This window comes from Lycium barbarum, chromosome 2 (genome assembly GCF_019175385.1).
Source record: "Lycium barbarum isolate Lr01 chromosome 2, ASM1917538v2, whole genome shotgun sequence".
NCBI lineage: Eukaryota > Viridiplantae > Streptophyta > Magnoliopsida > Solanales > Solanaceae > Lycium > Lycium barbarum.
The window spans coordinates 8731376-8749366 of NC_083338.1; the positions used below are offsets into that span (position 1 = coordinate 8731376).

The following is a 17991-nucleotide window of genomic DNA, read 5'->3' on the forward strand; positions in this document are numbered from 1 at the left end:
TCCCCCAAAAAAAAGAGGCATAAGCAACGAGAACAACAGCATTAATGCCGCCTACTAGTGGTGATCATGTCCGGCCTTCTAGACGCGGTGGAATCGTAAGCAACCCGCCTTAGCGGTGACACGTCCGGCCATTTAGGCACGGTGGAATAACAAGCAGCCCGCCGTAGCGGTGACATGTCCCGCCATTTAGGCACGGTGGAATCACAAGCAGCCCGTCGTAGCGGTGACATGTCCGGCCATTTAGGCACGGTGGAATCACAAGCAGCCCGCCTTAGCGGTGACATGTCCGGCCATTTAGGCACGGTGGAATCATATCATCGTGAGCAAATCATAGACTTAGCATTATTATCATCGTCATCATTATCGTTATCACTATTATCGTCGTCGTCATATAGTCAACATAAACTTATCATTATCATACATATCATAGGCATATCATGACCTTGTCGTAAACTTAGCATCATCATATATTCATCATTAAACATACATCTCATAAGCTTATCATAACCTTTCATAGAGCATGCATTTGAATTTAAAGACAATCTATGAAAATCATATCATATTCGTAGCATGAACTCCATCAAAATACCGTATGATAGACCTTATAATCTCTAAACTTAGGCTCATCATTACCACTATCGTATCTATGGCATATTTCGTACCTTTATCTCATATGAAATCCTCTATGAACATAGACTCGTAATTCTTCCGGAACATTTGTCATAGGGCATGCATTAGAGCTTATAGACAATCTGTGACAATATCAGGGTGACATAAGGTCGAGAACCCCCGATTACATTATGGAGTGATCATATGCATTATATCTCGCCTTGAAGGAACTAACATTTTAAGGTGGGTGTACACCATGAACAATATCAAGGGATCGTAAATAGGATCGTTAGCTTCATAGACATCATATCTTGCTTTAGAATCTCTAGGCTTAAACTTATCATCGTTATTATCATATTCATGACATATATCTCATCTTTATCTCATAAGAAGCTCTTTATCAATATTGACTCATAGTTTCCGGAATGTAAGAAAGTCATGGAGAGGTAGGGAGATAATATCATAGGGATCATATAAGAATCATTAGCTTCGTAGAAACATAATATTATAGGCCTTAGAATCTTTAGACTTAGACTCATCATCATCACTATCGCACTCGTAACGTATCTTTTATCTTATCCCATATGGCTATTCATGAACATAGACTCTTAGTTTTCCGGGAGGTAGGAAAGTCATGAAGATATAGGGAATATCATGCCATAAGAATCATCCCTTATAAAGAAGGGACTAGCCTTACATACCTCTTTCGTTTAACAATTTCCATCGCTTGATTGTTCTCCTTCAATGCTCACGTCTCTACCTTCAAGAGAATTTGCATTCACATTAGCTAATCGATTATATGAACGGGCTTACTAAAGCTAGAGAAAATTGGGCAGCATTTCCTTTGTTTATACAACCTTCCCCATATTTTATATCAACTCCCAAACATTTATAATAACGTTCACAATATCATAACCAACAATCTTCATTCATCTACATTACCCTCATTTCACAATTCCACTTCAATTCCTCCATAATCATGGTCATAGTATACTAGTACGTTTTCTCACATATAATGTTTATCCCATGTCCTTAATATCATTTATAACATAACCATATCACAACACATCAAGAATCATGACTCAATTCAAGTTATTACTCAAAATGACACTATTCCCACATTCATGACCCGTTTTTCTATCTTTTTCTACAATCCAAGTGTTTCAACTTTCAAATACCTTAAACAACATGGAAATATCATAAATATTACCTTAGATGGTGTGAGAATGAACCTTGGGTGGAAACCCCTCAATTGAGCAAAACCCTAGTTTCACCTTCACTTGGATTCCTTGCCTTGGATGAACTTTAATGTGTTTCTTACACTTGATTCACTTAGTTTGATGTGGTTGATCACTAATATTTCTTGAATTCTTGTGGGATAAGTGTTATAGAGAGTTCTAGAGAGAAGGGGCGTGAAAGGGAAATGAAATGGAATGAAACTTGGTCCCTTATTAATAACATAAATCTATCCCGACCAGTTTCTACGGACCAACATACGGTCCGTATAAATTATACTGACCTTATGTCTGGCCGTAGATTTGGTCCGGAGAGGGGTGCTAATCTGGGATGATTATACGGTTGAACATACGGCCCGTATGTTTTATACGGCCAGTATGTTTGGCTGTATAATGCCCAGTTTTCCGAAGTTTGTTCTCGTTGACTCGTTTGACCTCCAATCCTTATGGAACCTTCTTAGCACTTGTTTATCACCTCATTAGCAATCTAAGGGACATTATATCTCTTCTGCAAAACATCATTAAATCATCATTAATTCGTTACTCATAAATCCTTTCCGATACATAATGTATACCTTACCTTTCTTGGCAAACTTTCTTCTATTACCTCGAATGCCTTCGAAATCTCAATTAGGATCATCCAATGCTATTTCTTACTTATTAAACATCGTATACTTCGTTCCCCTCGCTAGTCTATCCACTGTGCATCAACGAAAATTTTTCCGAGGTGTAACAGGAGGTTGGTTACGATTTATTCTTTAAAACTCCGATTGGAGGGTGTATATAGTTTATAAATGTTGAAGGGGTATTGGGCGTGAAAGGGGATCCCACCTTGGTAGTTATGATGAACACCTGGGTGGGTACTAGTGTACTTGTTCATGATATTGATGCAAGTTAGAATATTGTGACAGGGAAAGCATGTTAGGCCTACGAGCATTAGTTGTGGTGATAAATCCACTTAGGTTGGTATAGTTGTTGCTTATTTGGGCTAAGATGGCCATGTTTGACTATTATTTATACGAATTAGTTTATTTGCATTCATCATACCCTATCTTGTTTATATCATGAATGTGACATCAATATTGACCTTGAGTTGATATCATGTGATCTGTGGTGTATATATATACACCGCCCACTTCATGACCCTATTGATACTTGTCACCATGCACTTTGTACTTATCCATGCATGTATGCATACAGAGATATATATTCATTGTGATGAGGCATTTTTATGAGATATAAGATGGTCCATTGAGACCGAAAAAAAGGTAAGATTGATGTGTTTAAGACCGAAGGGAAATGGTTCCGGGTATGATGATAAGAGTTGCGCGGATGTGATTTGATATAATATGATTGATATGGTTCTCACGCAGTCCGAAGGTACATACCGGATGACGTTGAGAGGTATATGGACCTTACAAGTCCCCTATGGGTCATGACTATAAGGCATGGCCTATAGCATGTGTGTACCAGGTATGAGATTTGGCCAGTGCATTGCATTTATGCATTCACTCATTTGATCCATTACATTCTCACATGATTATTTGATTACCATCGTATTAGGTGAAGCATGACTAAGGGTTAGGAGTTGTATATATATAAATGTTGGTTGTGTGGTTCCTTTTGGTGTGTTTCTTTTCAAGCTTTATATACTTTATGCGTTATTCCTTCGTTGTCGGCCTATGATACCTACCGAGTACTAGTCATTTGTACTCACCTACACTTGCTTCACTTTTTCTGGTGCAGATATAGACCCGTGCTCCAGTTTCATACCTCGTGGCTGATCCCGAGGCTATCATATTTCAGATTCTAGGGTGAGCTACAGTTGGACCTGCAGCCCTGAATTCCTCTATTTATGTTATTATGTCCCTTGTTTTTTCGAGACAACTTTCTTCTTTAGTATCTTCTAAGACTTATAAATTCTATTAAAAGCTCTTACACAGTTAGACCAGGTTTTGGGTTGTATTTGACTAAGTTACTTTCCGCACTTATATATTTATGTTGAAACCATTGGATAATGTTGCAAACATAGTCAATTTTTTGCAAACATAGTCAATTCTTACTTTACTTTATAAATGAATTGCTATTTCGGGGTGGTTCGCCTACCTGGTGGGATAATGTAGGTGTCATCATGATCCGCAAATTTGAGTCGTGACTCAATGCAGATGAAGTACAGGAAATCTCTGGTAGTTAGTCTATTTCCATCGGATTGGTGGTAGCAAGAAGTGTGGGATATGTTTGGTGTTTCTTCCATCAATCACCCATATCTACCCTGTATAAATTTAAAAATTTAAAGACTATTTTAGGTTATTCTTCAAACTTAGTATAAGAGGATAATTTTTTTGCGTGACCCGACAAATAAAATGAACAAAGAAGAATATATATGCACAATATTTTCAAAACTTACTCAAAGAAGGTCCTTTTAAAATTATATTCCTTTGATGGAATTCAAAATATTCCATTTTATCTGTTATTTTTCAATTGAAGCTCTTTAAAACTCATATTTTTTGTCAATTAAAGTTTCTTATTCTCTTAATCAAAATTCAAGATTAGCGATAATGTCAAAGAAACGATTAAGTTATTTATGAGACACATGATTTGCACGTGATTCAATCTGTTACATAGATAGTAATCTTGTCAGATTAGACTAGATGTGTTTCGCTTTTAAAAATACATGATAAAGGACAACCCGATGCACAAAGCATCCCGCGTTAGCAGGATTTTGAAAAGGACAGCACCCAAGATGTGTGATGTAGACTGCCTATCCTAACTTCACATTAAATATTAAGAACAATTTTCAAAATTTTAAAACTGTTTTAGTTTTTTCTTCAAATTTAGTAGAGAAGCATTTTTTAAGTAACTTTCTCAAAGGAGGCAGCCTTCTTCTACATTCCCTTGATAGAATTCAATGTTTACTATTCATCTTTTATTCTTCAATTGAAGCTTTTTGTAGCTTACATTTTGTCAATTAAACTTTCTTATTCTCAAGATCAGTTGATAATGTTAAAGAAAGATCAGGTATTTATGAGACACGTGATTTGCATGTGATTCACTCTGTTTATATAAATACATAATCTTGTCAAATTAGGCCGAATGTGTTTCGCTTTTAAAAACACAAAATCTATACCACTTCACATTAAATACTAAGAACAAATTTGAAAATTTAAAATAAAATTGTTTTGGTTTTTCCCTTTAAACTCATCATAAGAGGATAATTTTCTCCGATATCTATAAGGGATACAACACATACAAATTCTACCACCAAAACTTGTAGTCTAGTGGTACCGTGGGACACTTTTTCACGTAAGACATATGTGTTCACAATAGGTCCAGCTTTGATTTTTCATGTCTCATTTTCCATTCCTCTTACCCAGTCCTCATGTATCGTCAGTTTTTTTTCTATATTAATGTTGTTTGTTTTGAATTTTTTTATTACGATAAAGAACACATAATATATAATTCAACATGAAAAATCAATTTCAAATAAAATTTGGCTGAGGGCTGTAATGTTAAAAGCTCTATTTTTTGTTTTCTGAATGAAAAAAAACACATGTATGAAACTATTTAGAACTATTTTGGACCAACCCTCAAATATAAGGGATCATTTTTGTTAATTTATGACAAATTTAAAGGACCAAAACTGTTAACTGTTAAGTGCATGCTTAAAGGATTATTTTGAACCTACCCTAAAACATAAGAGGCCATTTATATTGTTCTATCTCAGTTATATATATACAACTATTATTGTATTTTAAAAAGTTTTTGCTGCATTTTATACATAGACAGAGGTGAGGGAGGGGGTGGGGGTGCGGGGTTAAGACGAATATCAGAATTAGCATATGATTTCGAGATTCAAACCCGCTTTACAACTTTTATCATCTATGTTCAATCCTCTTTTTTAAATCTTTCCGCTTAATTATTCTTCTCTACGTATATTTCATTTGATTGAAATCAGCTGAATATTCACTATTTAACTTGGCACAGAATCTATAAAAGAAATGAAGACTTTTGAAATATGTGATTCAAAACAAGTCTCGTATAAATGTGTGACTGTAAATCATCTCATAAAGTTAAATTATTCTAAATATAAAAATGTAACATTCTTTTTGGACACACAAAAAAAGAAAATTATGCCACATAAATTAGGACAAAGGGAGTATATGATAGTGTTTGATTGGACACCAAAAAAATTTATTTTTATTTTGAAACTTATGATCTAGAATAAGTACTCGTAGATATTTATGTTACTATAACATCGTATTAAGAGTGCAAAGTTTAAAATTAAATTATTATTAAGTTTAAAAAATAGTACAAATATCATTCTTTTTTTAATGATTAAAAAGAACAACTGGTCAAAGTATATAAATTAGGACTGACGTAATATTTTTTCCTTTTTCCAACAAAAACACACACAAGTGAGGCCCAAATATATTTTGTCAGTTATCTATATATACAGCTATTATTACATTTAAAAAAGTTTTCGCTGCATTTTCATTTTCATTTTCGTAGAGAGAGAAATAGAAATATATAGAGAGAGAAAGAGACGAAATGAAGACGAAAATCACAATTATCAGATGATTTGTAGATTATTCAAACCCTAGTATTTTTAATTTTAATTTTAGCTACATATATTTCATTTGATTGATTAATATTAGCTGAATAAATATTCACCGTTCGATCGATCGATCGATTTTTCAGATCTGGAAAGTTCTAGAAGGTTCGAGAAAGATGCCGTCAAATGGAGATCTAGATCGACAAATATCACAATTAATGGAATGCAAACCGTTATGTGAATCAGATGTAAAAACATTATGTGATCAAGCTAGAGCTATACTTGTTGAAGAATGGAATGTTCAACCTGTTAAATGTCCAGTTACTGTTTGTGGTGATATACATGGACAGTTTTATGATTTAATTGAGTTGTTTAGGATTGGTGGTAATGCTCCTGATACTAATTATCTCTTCATGGGAGATTATGTTGGTGAGTTTTTTTTTTTTTTTTTTTTTTTTTTTGATATTTGTAGTTTGTTGCATTTATTAGGGCTCTGCAATCTGTTGTAGCCTTGGTGGACAGAGTTACCTGATACTTGTGATAATAGTCATGTTGAGCTTAAGTTGGCCTGGACACCACGGTTAACAGAAAATAAAATAAAAAAGAAATTAGGAGTTTGGATTCTCTAGATGTGAATTGAATTGTATAAGTTAAAATTTTTGTGGTTTTAATTCTGTAAAATTGTAGGGTAAGGCCTCCACTTGTGGGATTACGCTAGGTATGTTGTTGTTGTTGTTGAAGTTGCGAATCATGCTCTTAGCTTCTCTATTGATTTTCTTCATGTTTAGTATGTCCATAGAAAATTAGAGAACCGTTAGGGGTTGTTTGGTAGCTGGTTAGGGTTGTGCAAATATTAGAAATACATGGATTAATTATGAGGGAATCTATGTAGTATCTTATGCGGGGATTAGTTATCAGAAATGCATGGATTAATTATAAGGGAATCTATGTAGTATCTTATGCAGGGATTAGTTATGCTGGGTTTAGTTAGTCATTTATTAGTTATTCCATCTTCTATCTTGCATAAAATAATATATAGATCCACTCATAACTTATACATATATTAGTTATGTATGATTGTAAAATGGTAACGAAACACTGCATTAATTTTATACATGAATAACTTACCTTCTAAACCAGCTACCAAATGTGGTATTACGTTTGCAAGATTTATGCGTTAGCTTCCCTGTTGATTTTTTCATGTTTGGTATGTCCGTGGGAAATTAGAGAATCTTCTGGTGATAGAGAACTCATAATTGATATTAAAATATGAAACAAGTATTTGAATGGAAGTCGAAATAGAGATAGTTTGGGGTTGTGGTATAGTTGTGTCATCATTGGATATGGTGACAGAGATGGGATGTGTAGTAACAAGTACAAATGAGAATGCTCACTAATGTGAAGGGAGGTATAGGTCTTGTAACATTGTATATTTCGATCGTGAACAGTAACTTTTTCCCGAACGTCTATGTTTGTTGCCAGCTCCAGTAGTCATCTGAGTGGTTTCGCAAAAAAGTAAGGGTGCCTCAAAAGCAGCCACGTGGGGGCTGTTCATTTATCCTTTCAGGAAGGGATGAATGATGACATATGATTGTCTATTCATTAATGGGTGGAGTTATTATGGTGTTCCATTTTTTTATTTTGGCAATTAACATAGAAAACATCTAGTTTGATCACAAATAACAGGCTTTCATTGTTTAGCCTTGAAGTGATGAATTATTGTTGTGATGCGGAGTTGAAATGTACTGTTGGTTGGATTTTTCCAGAAGTAAGATATATTTGTACTTGTCAAAATTTGCTTCAGAAAATATCCTGTCAACACATGCTCGGCGCTAATTGGGGAACAATAGTAGCCAACCAAAATGATGAGTTGACTAAAATTAGTTTGTCGTTATGGTTTACTTTATCTGACAGTACGATCGCCCGCGCTAATTGGGGAACAATAGTAGCCAACCAAAATGATGAATTGACTAAAATTAGTTTGTCGTTATGGTTTACTTTATCTGACAGTACGATTGTTTGTTGTTCATGTTTATTGTCTTTCTGTTAAGCTTCCTTACGTGCGAGCGGACAGTGTAGTTCTTGACAGTGAGAGTTAGGTTGTTGGATTTACTTTTGCTCGTTGTCCGTGTATGTTGTCCTTTTGTTAAGCTTATTTAAGTGCGAGACGACAGGGCTTTCGTGAAAGTGGGTGTTGGCGTGTTGGATTTTATCTTCTGACTCATAAATTCGGAGAAAAGTTGCCACGATTATTACCTGTCACAAAGTGTTCTTTTGTGCCTTTCCTTCTACATAAATCCTTTCATTAGCAGAAACGTGTTTCCTCACCGTTTTGTACTCTTTATGTAAATGATTTATTGCGCCGATGTCAAGTGGGCATTTTAGTAATTTAGCACAGGAAATGTTTTAAATGCTGTCGACTCAGACCGACTCATCCCTAATTTCTTGAAAACTTTTTGTCACCCAGAGTTGTCTTTTGCTTTATAAAATAGCTTGCACATTTTTCCTTGTGATTATGATTCCGGTATATATTCTTCTGTTGTCTTCTTTCTAACAGTTTTGCATCTGAAAAGTATTCCATCATTAAGGTTTCAAACAAATAAAACCACAGTTTCGTGCTGCTCAATTTTCATTTAGTTACTCCCTCCGTTCCTATTTATGTGATGATGATTGATTGGATACAAAGTTTAAGAAAGAAAGAAAGACTTTTGAAACCTGTGGTCTAAAGTACAACAACAACAACATACCTGGTGTAATTCCACAAAGTGGGGTCTGGGGAGGGTAGAGTGTACGCAGACCTTACCTCTACCTTGGGAGGTAGAGAGGCTGTTTCCGGTAGACCCTTGGCACAAGGAAAAGCTGCGGTCTAAAGTATCCAATATATATTACTGTGGCTATAAACCATCTTTTTAAGGGTACAATTTGAAGTTTAAAGTTGGATAGTTTCTAAATATAGAAAGGTGTCATTCTTTTTGGGACAGATTAAAATGGAAAGAGTGACACATAAATTAGGGAAGAGTAATTATTAGCTTTTTATGTGTTGCACAATTCCTTCTCTTATCCATAAACTCATTTTATCATACCAAACCTAGCAATATCACTTACACTTGTTGGTTGAATACTTTTACAGTTGTTTATCATTGTATATTGTTGTTCAATGAATGCAGACCGTGGATACTATTCGGTGGAGACTGTCACACTTTTGGTTGCTCTGAAGGTCCGTTATAGAGATAGAATCACGATTCTTAGGGGAAATCATGAAAGCCGACAAATCACTCAAGTGTAAGTCTTTTAATTTCTTTAAGTTCTATTGTTATTTTTACTTGGGAATGCCTAGAAATAGTTTGTCTTTCTCACAGGTTACATTCAAGGAACTTTTCTTTACACAGTTCGATTGTCTGGTACTCTGGTTTGTATATGGGCATGTTGACTTTTTTTTTCGTGTAGCTCTTTATTTTTCCCTGTCCTAGTTATTAAATGTAGCTCAGATGCTGTATACTTTGATTTTATTCTTTTGCATGCTCTGATTAGCCAATAAGAACAAAGTTAGAAGAATGTTTTAAACCGACCTAATCTACTCTGCCTATGGAAGTCCATGGAAAAAATGTTTCATGAACTGACCAGAGTAAGTCTAAACCTGCCACACGGCAAACTAATTTTTCTCATTCTAGTTTTGCTTCAAAGCTGTCCCTTTCTCTTTATTGAGTTACTGATACGTATTCAACCAATATCCCTTTGCTTTTCTCATCCTTCCAGATTTAGAAAGTGATCTAGAAATAAATATTAAGGTACTGTTCAGGAGAGTTTATGTAACATAATACACTCTTGTGTGTGTGCATATAACATTTACTTTATCAGGTCAAAGAACGACATTGTGCATGCTCGAAATCACTTTGTTGCCCCAAATGCACCCTGATATAGCATACACTTGATGCTCATACGTGTATGAAAAAATGTACCTTATAAAGAAAACCACTAGATAAAGTACAGTTACCTGTCAGCAACTCAGCAAGAATTCTATGTAATTTATGGGTATGAATTATTTATGCAATTCATAGTCAATGTCCCTCAACTTTGGTTTATAGAGGACCATATGACTGCTGGTCAAGTCATGGATGGAGTGATTGACATACTTCTTTCCTGCCAGGTATGGTTTTTATGATGAATGCTTGAGGAAATATGGCAATGCGAATGTTTGGAAGTTTTTCACTGATCTTTTTGATTATCTACCACTAACAGCACTCATAGAGAGTCAGGTATGTGCTCTTGCTGTATGGACATTTCATGTTAAGAGAACTGTCAGATAACATATAGTCTGTTTTATTGTAGATATTCTGTTTGCATGGAGGACTCTCACCTTCTCTGGATACACTGGATAATATCCGAGCGCTGGACCGTATACAAGAGGTAGATAAACGGTTTTGAGTTTTAAGCGTTTATATTTTGATGATGCAACATACTCTCTTCGTATTTTGTCACTAGGCCTCCAGCTTGATCTATCCGACTCCTGCAGTTTTCTTCCCCTCCAAATTTTAGCGGATGTTCCCCAAGAGACAATCCTGCAGTAACTGAGTTTACTTTTCTGTTTTACCTTCCAAAAAGTTTTCCTTCTTGGTGCAACAATTTTCTTCCCATGGTAGTTTCAGTCAACAGTAGTTTTCCGATGAAGTTGATCTCCGTGTTCTTATAGCAGCTCTGTCGACTTTTGCTGATCCTTGCACATTTGCGTCAGTGGTTTCTGTTGTCTATGATGTTTCATGATCTTAATTCTCTGCGCATTAATGCTGTTGTTCTCGTTGCTTATGCCTCTTTTTTTGGGGGGGTTTACTAGGTTCCACATGAAGGGCCAATGTGTGATCTCCTGTGGTCTGATCCAGATGATCGATGTGGTTGGGGAATATCACCTCGAGGGGCTGGTTACACCTTTGGACAGGATATAGCATCTCAATTCAATCACACCAATGGTCTCAATCTGATTTCTAGAGCTCATCAGCTTGTGATGGAGGGTTTTAATTGGTGTCAGGTTTGTGAACCTAAATTGAAAGATCCCCTCCCATCTCCTACTTTCATCTCATTGGTACTTGTTAATGTTAGCGACCATTTTGTGACTTTAAACGTGCCATTTGGTGGTGTAACTTTGGCAGGATAAGAATGTTGTGACAGTATTTAGTGCTCCAAACTATTGTTACCGGTGTGGTAATATGGCTGCCATTCTAGAAATAGGCGAAAACATGGAGCAGAATTTCCTTCAGTTTGACCCAGCTCCTCGGCAGATAGAGCCCGACACCACAAGGAAGACTCCAGATTACTTTCTGTGATTCCGATACTTGTGCTTGACAGCAGGTATGTTTCAGAAGTGGAGTTTTTGCTGGTTGAGGTTTATTCTCGACACCATTCTTTTGTTTGGAGCTCGACTACACCTATGCCAGAGGCTCGCTAGAGTTGACGAAATGCCTTAAGTGGTTTTTCATGTATATTTTTCTGAAATCGAAGTAACATGGTACATTCTGTTCTGTAATTTGAAATCTAACGTAAAAAAGCAGGTTTTTCCCTTTCAAAAGTCCAATCACCGACTTGTGGCAACCAATTTTGTTTCATTCCTGAGAGCGTTTGAATCTCTTGGTTTTTAGACAGGACTTTCTATTTTTCAGAAGAGATGAATTGGTGGTAGAAATAGGGCATTTGCTCGTATCTTTAGTCTTCTCTAGTCATTGTAGACGCTAGATACTTTTTCACTTTTGTCGCAGTCAATTTATTCTAATGATTAATTCCCAAAGGTAAAACTTTTTGCAATTTAAGTGCGGTGAATTAAAATTTTCCGAACAGCTAGGTGCTCTTTTACCTGGTCACTGTGTAGGAATTTAAGGCAACTGTTTTAGATGCGTCACTGAGAGATACCCATCCGACTCATATTACTTTGTTCACTTTCTCCTTTATACGATCCTTAATAAATCGTAAATAATAAATGTTTTTATTACATACTCTTATATCTCTTCAATAAATGCATTCTAATCAATATTAATTATTTATGGGTAAGATGAGAAAGATTTAATTAACTTTATCTTGATTTTGTAAATAGACAAGTAATTTGGGATAAATATTTGAGAAAGTCACACAAATACAACCTTTTTAAATGGTAATTAAAAAGATTACAACTACTTTAAAAAAATTACATAAATATAATTTATTCAAAATTTTAACTTCTTAATTACAAAAATACAACTTTTTACATTCCTAAAATATTAATAATACTTAATTTTAGGAGTTACTATCATTAATGCATATTCACTTTTTACTTTCTCTTTCTTTCAAAATCATTAGAATGTAATTTTTCAAATAAACATAACTAAATTAACTTCAAATCGCATATTCCATCTACCATAAAAAAAAAAAAAAAACTTTTCGTTTCCTTCTTTTTATTCTTCTTTGTTTAATTTCACTGGATGATGATTCTATTTGCATATATTAATATTAAGAAAAGTACCTGAAAAGATATGGTATATAGAAATATGGTATAAGAAATGTACATGAAAATATACCTTAAAAATTATATGGTATATTCAAATTGGTATATTTAAGTGAAAAGATGATAACAAAATATTTGTGAATATAATAGTAGAAATTAGTATATTTAAGTTTGTATATTATATATAGTATATAATATTAAGATATACCTAATATATGAATATATTACTCTATGAGCTAACCAAATGTACCCTATGATAACATATACAATATACAATATATAGAAAGAATAATATAATTACTTATGGATTACCACTAGAATAGGATCTTAATTAATAATTGACACCCCATCCCATAAAACTTGACTTCCTTTTTTACATCACATATTAATTATTCAATTTTTTTCTCTCTTCCATGAAATAAGAAAATTAACTCAATTAAATTTATATTTGTATATATTTAATATAATAAACAATATATGCCTAATATATACAATAATGTGTGTGGTCAAAACATCTTTAATTTCTCAGTATACAAACTCTCTCTAACTTTTTCTCTCGGCGTATGATAAGCGTGTGCTAATGTGCGCCCTGTCGGAAAATGGGGAGGGGACGACCTAGAAAAGATAAAACAACACTACAGGAACAAGCAAGCAATGGCCCAAGTGTTAGGGATGACACCGAAGGAATTGCAGATCGGGTTCGCCGCCACAAACCCTAAAACACCGATAGGAGAGGGATCTGTGCTAACTAGGGGTAAGGAAAAGATGGACACACCGGGCAACTGGCCGGCACTACCAACAAGCACAGCAAGCAAAGGTGGAAAGGGGAACACAAGTGGGAATATGAATACCAGTAGTGCACACCAAGTAACAACTGAGATGAACACACAAATAGCAATTCCAACTAATACGAACACGGAAGAGGCGATGGGAGCACAAAGGAAGCTACAGATGGAGACGATGAAGGCAAGAGACAAACCATTCGGGGTGGGCGTTCGGGCCATCGGATTGGATATGAAATTTTCGGTTTGAACATTCGGTTTATGGATTGAAGAAATTACAATCCAAATAAGTTCAAATTGGATTGGATATTTTAAGTTCGGTTTCGGATTATTCAGTTTGGATATTTCGGATTTTCGAATTTGACTCTTGAGACTTAAGACAAGCTTATTAGGAACAAAATTCGTGTGTTAGTTCCATAGAGATAAATTTAAATCTTAATTGCTAAGTTAAAAAAAGTCTTCCAGTTCAAATTAGGATTAACAAATCCAAGTCATATCACATAGTAAATTCATACCAAATAAAAGTATTCTGGAAAAGTGGAAATGAACAAATAAAATCTAAGTAGTCATCCGAAAAAATAACAAAGAACTCTGCTGTGGGTGACGCTAACGTGAGACTTTTGAGAGTTGAGAAGTAACAAAACTCTATATGATATTGGATTTAGTAGAGAATTGTATATTGAACTTAATATTTTAATGGGTAGGGCTTTAGGTACTAATCTTCTGAACCTTTAGAAACTAGACTTATTAGTACTGGACACATATGATATAGGTAGGGCTAGATATATGATGGTATAAAAAATTTGGATTTTCAGATATTCAAAAATCCGTAATACTAAATCTATATCCAATCCGAAATCCATAAATTTTAAAAATAAAATCCGAAGTCCAATCCATAATCCAAATATTCAAACCAAATATTTAAAAAATTCGAATTTCAATTTGAATTTCGGGTTGGCCCAAACTGTGCCCACCCCTACAAACCATAGGCAAACCTTTTCGAAACAAGCAAGTTAGCTGGGAGAGGTATGTCACTTACTTTCATTCCTCCGAAAATCACTGAAGGGGAGAAGATAGTAGAATTAGTGCAAGAGGATGTAGTGTGTGAGACATTGAAATGGAAAGCAGCTACTGTAGTGTACGTGGTACTGGATCCCCAACATTTGGGGGCAATGGAGAGATTCATTATGGCACAGGGTGATTTAGAGAACAAGCCTAAAGTATACTACCATAATGATGGATATTTCGTGGTGAGGTTTGCTAAGGAAGAAGAGAGGGATATGGTAATGTGTGTTGGGCCTCACTTGTGTGTGTTTTTGTTGGAAAAAGGAAAAAATATTACGTCAGTCCTAATTTATATACTTTGACCAGTTGTTCTTTTTAATCATTAAAAAAAGAATGATATTTGTACTATTTTTTAAACTTAATAATAATTTAATTTTAAACTTTGCACTCTTAATACGATGTTATAGTAACATAAATATCTACGAGTACTTATTCTAGATCATAAGTTTCAAAATAAAAATAAATTTTTTTGGTGTCCAATCAAACACTATCATATACTCCCTTTGTCCTAATTTATGTGGCATAATTTTCTTTTTTTGTGTGTCCAAAAAGAATGTTACATTTTTATATTTAGAATAATTTAACTTTATGAGATGATTTACAGTCACACATTTATACGAGACTTGTTTTGAATCACATATTTCAAAAGTCTTCATTTCTTTTATAGATTCTGTGCCAAGTTAAATAGTGAATATTCAGCTGATTTCAATCAAATGAAATATACGTAGAGAAGAATAATTAAGCGGAAAGATTTAAAAAAGAGGATTGAACATAGATGATAAAAGTTGTAAAGCGGGTTTGAATCTCGAAATCATATGCTAATTCTGATATTCGTCTTAACCCCGCACCCCCACCCCCTCCCTCACCTCTGTCTATGTATAAAATGCAGCAAAAACTTTTTAAAATACAATAATAGTTGTATATATATAACTGAGATAGAACAATATAAATGGCCTCTTATGTTTTAGGGTAGGTTCAAAATAATCCTTTAAGCATGCACTTAACAGTTAACAGTTTTGGTCCTTTAAATTTGTCATAAATTAACAAAAATGATCCCTTATATTTGAGGGTTGGTCCAAAATAGTTCTAAATAGTTTCATACATGTGTTTTTTTTCATTCAGAAAACAAAAAATAGAGCTTTTAACATTACAGCCCTCAGCCAAATTTTATTTGAAATTGATTTTTCATGTTGAATTATATATTATGTGTTCTTTATCGTAATAAAAAAATTCAAAACAAACAACATTAATATAGAAAAAAAACTGACGATACATGAGGACTGGGTAAGAGGAATGGAAAATGAGACATGAAAAATCAAAGCTGGACCTATTGTGAACACATATGTCTTACGTGAAAAAGTGTCCCACGGTACCACTAGACTACAAGTTTTGGTGGTAGAATTTGTATGTGTTGTATCCCTTATAGATATCGGAGAAAATTATCCTCTTATGATGAGTTTAAAGGGAAAAACCAAAACAATTTTATTTTAAATTTTCAAATTTGTTCTTAGTATTTAATGTGAAGTGGTATAGATTTTGTGTTTTTAAAAGCGAAACACATTCGGCCTAATTTGACAAGATTATGTATTTATATAAACAGAGTGAATCACATGCAAATCACGTGTCTCATAAATACCTGATCTTTCTTTAACATTATCAACTGATCTTGAGAATAAGAAAGTTTAATTGACAAAATGTAAGCTACAAAAAGCTTCAATTGAAGAATAAAAGATGAATAGTAAACATTGAATTCTATCAAGGGAATGTAGAAGAAGGCTGCCTCCTTTGAGAAAGTTACTTAAAAAATGCTTCTCTACTAAATTTGAAGAAAAAACTAAAACAGTTTTAAAATTTTGAAAATTGTTCTTAATATTTAATGTGAAGTTAGGATAGGCAGTCTACATCACACATCTTGGGTGCTGTCCTTTTCAAAATCCTGCTAACGCGGGATGCTTTGTGCATCGGGTTGTCCTTTATCATGTATTTTTAAAAGCGAAACACATCTAGTCTAATCTGACAAGATTACTATCTATGTAACAGATTGAATCACGTGCAAATCATGTGTCTCATAAATAACTTAATCGTTTCTTTGACATTATCGCTAATCTTGAATTTTGATTAAGAGAATAAGAAACTTTAATTGACAAAAAATATGAGTTTTAAAGAGCTTCAATTGAAAAATAACAGATAAAATGGAATATTTTGAATTCCATCAAAGGAATATAATTTTAAAAGGACCTTCTTTGAGTAAGTTTTGAAAATATTGTGCATATATATTCTTCTTTGTTCATTTTATTTGTCGGGTCACGCAAAAAAATTATCCTCTTATACTAAGTTTGAAGAATAACCTAAAATAGTCTTTAAATTTTTAAATTTATACAGGGTAGATATGGGTGATTGATGGAAGAAACACCAAACATATCCCACACTTCTTGCTACCACCAATCCGATGGAAATAGACTAACTACCAGAGATTTCCTGTACTTCATCTGCATTGAGTCACGACTCAAATTTGCGGATCATGATGACACCTACATTATCCCACCAGGTAGGCGAACCACCCCGAAATAGCAATTCATTTATAAAGTAAAGTAAGAATTGACTATGTTTGCAAAAAATTGACTATGTTTGCAACATTATCCAATGGTTTCAACATAAATATATAAGTGCGGAAAGTAACTTAGTCAAATACAACCCAAAACCTGGTCTAACTGTGTAAGAGCTTTTAATAGAATTTATAAGTCTTAGAAGATACTAAAGAAGAAAGTTGTCTCGAAAAAACAAGGGACATAATAACATAAATAGAGGAATTCAGGGCTGCAGGTCCAACTGTAGCTCACCCTAGAATCTGAAATATGATAGCCTCGGGATCAGCCACGAGGTATGAAACTGGAGCACGGGTCTATATCTGCACCAGAAAAAGTGAAGCAAGTGTAGGTGAGTACAAATGACTAGTACTCGGTAGGTATCATAGGCCGACAACGAAGGAATAACGCATAAAGTATATAAAGCTTGAAAAGAAACACACCAAAAGGAACCACACAACCAACATTTATATATATACAACTCCTAACCCTTAGTCATGCTTCACCTAATACGATGGTAATCAAATAATCATGTGAGAATGTAATGGATCAAATGAGTGAATGCATAAATGCAATGCACTGGCCAAATCTCATACCTGGTACACACATGCTATAGGCCATGCCTTATAGTCATGACCCATAGGGGACTTGTAAGGTCCATATACCTCTCAACGTCATCCGGTATGTACCTTCGGAC

General features: G+C 34.3%; 1 protein-coding gene across 1 annotated transcript; it reads left to right on the forward strand.

Annotated features, from left to right (window-relative positions):
* Window positions 1–6282: 6282 nt before the first annotated feature.
* On the forward strand, window positions 6283–11962 carry LOC132626070 (serine/threonine-protein phosphatase PP2A-2 catalytic subunit). The gene is made up of 7 exons (XM_060340796.1): window positions 6283–6425; window positions 6543–6825; window positions 9564–9678; window positions 10544–10652; window positions 10726–10803; window positions 11228–11419; window positions 11541–11962. The coding sequence occupies exons 2-7, from the start codon at window positions 6573–6575 to the stop codon at window positions 11712–11714; spliced, it is 921 nt and encodes a 306-aa protein (XP_060196779.1). The 5' UTR covers window positions 6283–6425; window positions 6543–6572; the 3' UTR covers window positions 11715–11962.
* Window positions 11963–17991: the final 6029 nt, after the last annotated feature.

Bases quoted from the DNA above. Each gene is read 5' to 3' on its own strand.
- LOC132626070 (XM_060340796.1), top strand. From the start codon at position 6,573: ATGCCGTCAAATGGAGATCTAGATCGACAAATATCACAATTAATGGAA. The intron at 10,653-10,725 runs GTATGTGCTCTT...GTTTTATTGTAG, and splicing joins CAGCACTCATAGAGAGTCAG to ATATTCTGTTTGCATGGAGG. The intron at 11,420-11,540 runs GTTTGTGAACCT...TAACTTTGGCAG, and splicing joins AGGGTTTTAATTGGTGTCAG to GATAAGAATGTTGTGACAGT.